This window comes from Sinocyclocheilus rhinocerous, unplaced genomic scaffold, assembly GCF_001515625.1.
Source record: "Sinocyclocheilus rhinocerous isolate Xijiao unplaced genomic scaffold, SAMN03320098_v1.1 scaffold964, whole genome shotgun sequence".
NCBI classification, from domain to species: domain Eukaryota; kingdom Metazoa; phylum Chordata; class Actinopteri; order Cypriniformes; family Cyprinidae; genus Sinocyclocheilus; species Sinocyclocheilus rhinocerous.
In genome coordinates, this window is record NW_015655397.1 from 113,793 (window position 1) to 122,846 (window position 9,054).

At 35.9% G+C, this 9,054-nt stretch overlaps 1 protein-coding gene and 1 long non-coding RNA gene across 2 annotated transcripts in view; one reads left to right on the forward strand and one right to left on the reverse strand.

Moving 5' to 3' along the window:
- plrdgb (PITP-less RdgB-like protein) overlaps positions 1-901 on the forward strand; it is a 108,163-nt gene extending 107,262 nt beyond the window's left edge. The window contains exon 17 of the mRNA XM_016524984.1: positions 535-901. Within this exon, the coding sequence (XP_016380470.1) occupies positions 535-885 (351 nt within the window). The 3' untranslated portion in view covers positions 886-901. The remainder of the gene's footprint in view (positions 1-534) is intronic.
- A 6,000-nt stretch (positions 902-6,901) lies between these two features.
- On the reverse strand, positions 6,902-7,467 carry LOC107718067 (uncharacterized). Its single transcript, XR_001637379.1, has 3 exons — positions 7,421-7,467; positions 7,235-7,314; positions 6,902-7,029 (listed from the first exon to the last, which is right to left on the reverse strand). It is a non-coding gene; the product is annotated as an uncharacterized LOC107718067 (long non-coding RNA).
- Positions 7,468-9,054: the final 1,587 nt, after the last annotated feature.

Below are 9,054 nucleotides of genomic sequence, written 5' to 3' on the forward strand. Positions count from 1 at the left end.
TGAACAAATCAGGCTTCAGTATCAGAGTAAACAGGAGTTTCCCCATAAGCGTTCAATGCAACGCTCGTTCCCTTATCTCAGGGAACGTCTCGGTTACGTATGTAACCCTCGTTCCCTGAAGGAGGGAACGGAGACGTCACGTCCCGTCGCCACAGCTCCTGTACCACCGCTGAGCGGCCGGGTCACCGGCTCGGCTCCTCAGCGAAAACCTGAATATGCGCTGCATCTGCTGCCTACTTATACTCACGCTGTGATCAGCGGCAGCTGGATGCAATAATCGCATGCCAATGTGCATTGGCTCGTTTAGTTTACACTCGAAGTAGATTGGTCTCTCTAAGCGAGATCCCAATTCGTCGGTCATCCAACGTGACGTCTCCGTTCCCTCCTTCAGGGAACGAGGGTTACCATACGTAACCGAGACGTTTTAGTTGACCAGCTTAAGGTGTTTTCCTCTTAGTCTACTCAATTACTTAACAGTACTATATCTTTTCATGCACAATTTTCCCTCCTTTTTTTCTATTTCATCTGACTTAGTTTCTGAGTGAAGGCTATGCAGCTCACCTCTCCATTCTTGAGTTTGAGCATGGCTCACGCTCTAAAAAAAACCGAATGGTGCTTCGTCAGGGATCTTTTGGCCTTTCCTCCAAAACAGACTTCCTATCTCCATCCCCGGACTTCCTATCCTGCAAGCGCACTCCGCTGCTGTGTCGAGCCATGTCTGTTCAGCAGCCATCACCGCCTTCATCATCTGTCTCCACCCCCAAACCTGAGCGTGCTCAGAGCCAGCCTGAATCTCATAAAGATGGACCAGAGATTCGCATCCAGACCGATGATCAAGATGAAGAGGAGGAAGAGGAGGGGAGAATACAGGACGTTGTACTGTAAAGGAACTCCATGAGTTGTGGGGAAAGGGTATGTTAAGGAACAACATCCTTGTCTATTACAGTAATTGCTCATTAAACACATTATAATTTTATCACCGACAGTGAATGGGCTATACCATCAGTAATGGATCACATAAGTAGTTAAGTCATATTAATGTTCTAATCAAGTAAAATACTAGTTGACTACTGCAACTACTTCTACTACTACTACTAATTACCTTCTCTTACCAACAAATTCCATTTTCAACATAGTTGTTAAATAGTAGTTATTAGTTGACAAGTGACTAATTTGCTAGTTAACTAGTTAGGAAACAGCCAATTTAAAGACATAGAGCCAAATGCACACTAGTTGTTAGTTAAGTTAATACCTACTTTTTGTCCAGTTAGCACAGGGTTATTCTTGCATGTGACAAAATTAATAACAGTAACTAATTAACTAGTTAAACTTTTCCAGTTTAACTAGTTCACTCATGTATAATGAAATATGTATTAATTGCTCTTTAATACATTTAAAAGTAGTTAGATTTTCACTACATTCGAGAGAAAATCTGTATGATATGAATTATATATCAGTTACATAAACAATTAGGAAACAACACGTCATATTAATGTATTAATTAAGTATAATAATAGATAGCTTCTCATATTAAGCAAATTTTCATTAAATTGTGAACTAATAGTTACTAGTTAACTTTGACTATTACCAGTTAACAGATGACTTGGTTGCTAGTTAACTAGTTAGGAATATCACACTAAATGCCAATTTCAAGGCATACTCATTACAAGCACACTAGTAACAAAATTACTAGTTAACTACGGTAACACTTTGGACCAATTCTCACTACTAAGTAGTTGTTTATTAGCATGCATATGTCTCGTGTATTGGTTGTTTTTAAGTACTTATAAAACACATATTAATGCTTTATTCTGCATGACCATGATTTAGATCCCTTAACCATACCCCATCTAAACTTAACAACTACCTTAATAACTATTAATTAGCAGCAAATTAGAAGTATATTGAGACAAAAGTCATAGTTAATAATTAGTTAATTGTGAGAATTGGTCCCAAAATTAAAGTGTGACCTTAACTTAGGAATGTTTTTTTTTTGTAAAAATACTTAAAGATTATTCTTCCATGTGCTGCCAAATAAATAAAAGCTAGATTAAAATTAATCCAAAGGTAGGGAATTATGACCATGCATTTTTTTCTGTCTTGTTTTGCCGTGATTACAACATAAAAGCTGCTTTCTCAAGATCTTGACATATTTTCTCTCTCTATTTTTCTAGCTTGACTAACAAAAGCCATTTGAAGTGCATTATATAGTATACCTCTGCATCATGGCTGAGAGAATTCACTTCTACTTTGATCAGGGACTCAATCATGTTGAAATAGTTCTGTCTGTCAGTGATAGAGCACTTCTAAATAAGTGTGGGACACTTGAGAGGGAGGCTACAACTTTATCATAGACACTATAAAGACTCAGAAAATGTGGTCAATTTCATTGCCATCTACCTTGAGGGAACAGGACATCTGCATGGTTATAATATGTGACCCTGGACCACAAAACCAGTCTTAAGTCACTGGGGTATATTTGTAGCAATAGCCAAAAATACATTGTATGGGTCAAAATTATAAATTTTTCTTTTATGCCAAAAATCATTAGGACATTAAGTAAAGATCATGTTCCATGAAGATATTTGATAAATTTCCTACCGTAAATATATCAAAACGTCATTTTTGATTAGTAATATGTATTGCTAAGAACTTCATTACTTCATTTGGACAACTTTAAAGGCGATTTTCTCAATATTTAGATTTTTTTGCACCCTCAGATTCCAGATTTTCAAATAGTTGTATCTCGGCCAAATGCTGTCCTATCCTAACAAACCATACATCAATGGAAATCTTATTTATTCAGCTTTCAGTTGATGTATAAATCTCAATTTTCCCTTATGACTGGTTTTGTGGTCCAGGGTCACATATAGGCTAATATTTAACACATGACGATTAATTGGTTGGGTCTCATGAGAAAATTAAGATTAAATGAACACTAAAATGCTAAATATTTGTGTTACTGATGACAATTCTAGTTGTTTAATTTGTGATCGGTACCAAATTACATAAGGCCGTCACTAGTTAACATTGCCACATGTTAGCTTGTAACAGGGATTACCTACAACTTCTAGTTGCAGAACTGACATTTTACTTTGTACAATAATATCACATGTTGTTGCCTAATAGCTACCACAGTACACTCTCAGAAAGAAAGGTACAAAACTGTAGCTTTTAGGGTACAAGTGGCCGTCACTGGGGTGGTACCCTAAAGGGTACCGTTTTGTACCTCTACTTAGAGGTACAAAATTGTACCTTATAACTTTGTACCATTTAAGGGCCAATTTTGTATCCAAAGGAACGATTGTGCACATTGCAAATGTACAAAATTGTACCTTTCATCCTTGGGGAGGCTAAATAAATAAATAAATAATACTTCAGAAATTGGCTTACAGTTATGCAGTATTTTTACAAAGATAATTAATTACATCACACCTTAGTACAGCAAGTGTCAAAAAACAGATGTTCAGTGCACAGACAAACACATCAGACATTACTCAATAATAAACATACTCAGGGCTGTGCAGAGACCTTTGGAGGGGCAGGTGCTCAAAGTATAAAAGGGGCACATGGAGCACGGCTTTTAATAGGGCTGTGCTCCTTGCTGAGACATGTATTGAAACGGATGCTTCTGTATTGATAGCAGCAAATGCCGTGACGCAGTTTTGAAAAAGAAACACAGAACAGAAAAGACCATTTTAAGTTTAAAAGTTAAAGAATTTTTTCTTTGCACCTCTTAATTACTCTGGAATTAGAAACGGAATTATAGACTATTAGGCCTATTATTATTATAATTGAGTTTACAGGGTATGGTGGTTTTGCTGTTGTAAACACTACTGTTGTTGTAACACACGATTGCGAAAATATACGGTTTATGTGTGTTTTTCAAGTTATCTCCAGGTAATAAATAAACTTTATGAATAATGCAGTACTGATTGACATATAATTTAGTGGCCTATACGAACTATACATTTCCTGCCTTATTCTGTGATAAAAATGGGGAAAAGGTGCTCCTAGTAGTCTTTATAAACCGGTCATAAAATTGTCATTAGGAAAATGTTGAACAAAAATATTATAGCCCCTTGCTGCAGCTAACCTTACTTCCACAGGCTACAAACAGCAATATAAACAACAGCTGTGCATGCTCTCTTCACGAAGTTCTTGTATAATAATAATAATTTGATAATATAAGTATACAAGCAGACCGCTCCGCTGAGAACTCCACTTACGGGCAGCCGCGGACGTTATGAAGGCATGATGACTGATGAGATCGTCAGGTGAAAGGTCATCAGAATCAGAATCAGAAGAGCTTTATTACCAAGTATGTTTACACACAAGGAATTTGACTTGACGACAGGAGCTTCCAGTGTAGAAGAAAGTACAAACATAGTGCAGACATACATGATAGTGCAGACATACATAGGAATAACACAGTAGGGATGTAATATAACACTAATATAATAAAAAAAGAAAAATTGAATAATGTACTATATACAGAAATAGAAGTATAGGAAAAAAATGTAATTGTTTAGATAAATGTACATATATGTTTATTAGTGTGCAGATATGTTATTTACAAAGTGTGCAGTTTAATATAAATATACTATGTTAGTTGTGATGGACGATGTATAATTATGAAAGATTAATTGTTCAGACTGAATATAGCTTGTGGGAAAAAAACTGTTCTTGTGCCTGACTGTTCTGGTGGTCAGTGCTCTGTAGCGCCGACCAGAAGGCAACAGTGGGTTGCAGTCATCATCAGTCATCATCATGTGGATAATTTTATTTACGACTAAATTATAATTCATTCATTTTACTAATAGTTAGATTGGGCAGGCCTTCACAAAATGGCGTTTAATTACAAAAAAAAAAAAATTGCCTTGACAAAAGGGCACTTTGGGCATCAAGGGGAAAGGGGAAGGTGCTCATCCATCGCACCCCCCTCTGCACGTGCCTGAACATACCCATAAGCATAAAGCAGTCATTTAAAACAATAAAACCTTTAATAGGAGTACCTACAAGAAATTGTCTAAGGTGGGCGATATACCAGTAGACATGATTAACCGGAAGAAATTTGTCAACCAGTAGATATTTTGGACTCTCTATTGGTGGTACACGCTCATGTTTCTGTGCTCCGGTTTTTTTTTTTTTTTCAGGCTATATTAGTTTTTTTGTGATACTGACACTGGTGACAAGAATTAGGAAATAAAATTCATGAAATAAAATTACTCATATCGTGATATAAGATTTTGGTCATATCGCCCACCCCTATTTTATACTATACAGCAGTGCTTCTCAAAGTCCATACTCCGGTCCGGACATGGACCCGGAGGGAATTCAGTCCGGACCGCCTCCATTTCGTATTTCAAGAACACTAATTATTTCCTACTTTGATAAACGCATGTTAAACTGAGATGGTCCGAAATGAAAGCGAAGGCGAGATATTGAAACTTTTCCTTCATGACATTTGTTGTCATGACATCCAGTGAGCATATGACGTTTGACATAATCGGACGACATTTCATCGCTAATATGAGTACTGTTTTATTTATTTATTTATTTTTGTTATCACTTATATTATGGACATTTGACTTATAGCAGTGTCCAGTGTTTCCCATACATTGAATTATTTGTGGCGGCCCGTCACAGAATAAAGGATTCTACTTCGTTGAATAAACTGAGCACTGCACGTTTCAAAATTAAAATGCAGCGCGGGTGTTTTTATATGAATGTATAATTGAAAAGAACCGACCGTCTTAAGAAAAGCTTTGCTGTCATTTTCATTTCGTCTTTCCTAGCGTTTTGTATTTGATTGCAGCCGTTACCGGGGAAACCGCTATATCTCCGCTCCAACAGCACCTCCAGCTGGCAGAGAATGAATTTGCATTTGCAAGTCTGTGGGAAACACTGGTGTCTGTCAGCAAACATAAACAAAAAGCATGCTTCAGAACTGTTTTGAGAAGGTGCTTTGAGCCATGTATTATTACTATGAATTAGGCTACTACTACGACTACTACTATTACCATCTTGTGCCCTGCAATAATCATTTACTCAAACTCGCTTTTATGAGATCACCAAACATATCGGCCAAAAAAACCAGCATCATATATCGGCCATCGGCTGCCCTGATTTATAAATATCGGCATCGGCCAGAGAAAAACCCTTATTGGGTTGACCTCTATTGCTGACACTTAAATTAATTGTTTTGCCACTTTTGCACTTTATTTTTTCAAAAAATTAATGTTTATTTGTTATGCATGTTATGTATGTTTATTAAAAACAAGTTTTGTAATAACCAATTGTTCCGTTCCGGATCTTTGACACTGATGAAAATTCAGATTTGGACCTTTGAATGTAGACTTTGAGAACCCCTGCTGTACAGTAATTACAAATTCAGTTGGACAAATACAAATAAAAATTTACAGTTTAACATTAAACCTTATTAAATAGGCTACATCAAGTACAGCACATTTTGAGGTTTACGGTATAAAGCTGTTTGTCTTCAGCAAGAATACCTAGTGCTTATAAATAACTTTGTAGGTATCTAATGCCTGATAATCATCCTCCTCACCTGGAGAGAGTACAGTTCATTATTCATTCTCACATTGCACACAGAAATAATCAAACATAAAGCAACAGTTTCATTATGACATTCTTCTTTAACTTCCACAAGCAGAGGTAGAGAATCATTAATCACAGTTTATGGTAACACAGTATGTTTATGCATTTGGTAAACATGACATCTAAAGGTTTCATAATTTGAAAATGTTTTCTGAGAGTCATTCAGACCACATGTTATTGAAAAATGTGCCTCATAAGCATGAATAGGACCAATGTGCTGCATTCATTGGACAATCATGAACATTCTCCAAGAGCATTTAGTGAAACAGAAAATGCAGGGCATTTTTTCAGGTGTTAATGTAAGAGATTGATTACTCTTAACTGCGGTAGGTAGAGGGTTGTCACCATCCACAGTAAGTTCTTCAGTCACTGGCGTCATGTACTTAAACTTGGTGAAGATGGTTTGCTCTAAATGAGAAAGCACAAATCAGATTTTATCTGTCAAATTTTCTCAGCAGATGATTTTACTGATGGAGAAAAATACTCTACATACATAAAGTGTAAGATAATTATTACATCATACAATTTGTATGTGGGCACATTAAATACATTAAGAATTATAAAAAAACATTTATCACAGAAATACAAGTCAGACAGAGAACAATATGCTCACCTTCCCAAGTACAATGCAGTGTTCGAGCTTCTCTCTGAACAAGGCTGGCAGCATGAGAAGTGCTGCTTTTAAAACAATTCCTGAAACACAAAACAAGACATGACATACAAATAAATATGCAGAAATCCATCCAAGGATAAAATTGGATAGGCTTAATAAAGAGGACAAAGTTGAAGAGTCAATTACCAAGATGGTCTTCACTGAGAGATTCCTCTCTAGCCTCTTTGTGCAGCGTTGATAGAGATGTCCCTCAAACAAGCCGTAGCACACTGGACTCAATGTTTTTTGAAAGTGGTGGCATAGATTAACAGATTAATACAGGAACCCAATTTCTTGATGAAGCTGCAAATAGTTAAGACAAACACAAGCATAAGTAAATCAGAAGATTTTTTACAGTTTCAGTGTCCAGAGTGTAATTTTAGAATTATAATTCTACACTAACCTCTGATGGACTCTTCAAGAATGGATATTTGTTGACAGCATCTTCAACAGTCATCTTACTAGTAATCTTCTTTCACCTACAGGCAAAGACCTTCTTTATTCACTCTTCAACAAAGCGAGTATCTGGCTGTGTCCTTCTGTACTGGTCTTGCAGGACTTTTACCTGTCCCATTATTGATGTAACATTCTCTCCAACAACATCAATATCCTTGTGCACAGACAAACACAAAAACAATCAGACAGCAAGGTATTTCTAATTTCTAAGCATGAAAATAATGAAAAGGTTTGTAATAATGATAAATTTGAGAACAATACACTGGTTACATGTAGCACTGTAAAAAAAAAAGATAAAAATATGCTCTCACCAAAGGTCTTGTAATCTTGTAGTTTTTTCCTTCTTCAACAACCTCAAATTTAAACTTGCGTGTCAGAGACATGCACCATGTGTGCTATTTAGAATAACATTTGGGCAACAAACAAACAAACAAAAAAATTACACAAAATAAACTGCATGAACAAAACCAAGAGTAGGACATTATAAGAAACCCGTCTACTTACATATCCATGTCTTTTAAAAAAGGGTACCTCAGAGCAGGGGCGTAGCCATCATTTCAGAAGTGAGGGGGACAGAAATGTTTTATATATATATATATATATATATACAAAGAGAAAGTAATAATTAGCCATTGCAATGTCACATGTACATAAAATAGTACAAATAGTTATTAATACTGAAAAGACAAATTATTACATTAACAATGACACTAACTTCAACATTTTACCAAGCAAGTTTTACTTGAAATATGTGCCCTACCCTTTTCTTGATCATTTTAGCGTTAACCTTGATGAATGACTATAGTGTAAACATAAATAGCGATGCATAATTCCATATTAGAAGCCCAAATTACCATCAGTGAAGTAACAGAACACAAATATGTCATCAAGTGTTTTTTTAACAAATGCATATTCGCTTGCGTGCAGTCCTTTTACTTTATTAATCATTTGCTTGCCGTTTGATGGATCAATTTAACACAAAATGGACGTGTATAACGTTAATCTGAGTGAGAGCACTGAGTAAAATTTGTGCAGCCCTAAACGTCGTCACACTCGCAACGGCGGTTTAAAAAAAGTCTCAAAATATAAAACGTTATATAATCACTAATTACAATGGTAAACATTTAAAATATATGCAGTGTTGGCGCTAGTTATTAAAGCAATACAACATGAGAGGCTGTGTAAATATAACGGGGACATTCTAAAACACTTAACGTGAAAAACGCTTAAGGTACATAAACAACGACCAGGGAAACCCAAATTTTTGTCAAACCTTACTTGTAATAAACACTAACTACTGTCAAAAGAAGGAGCCCTTACTCCAC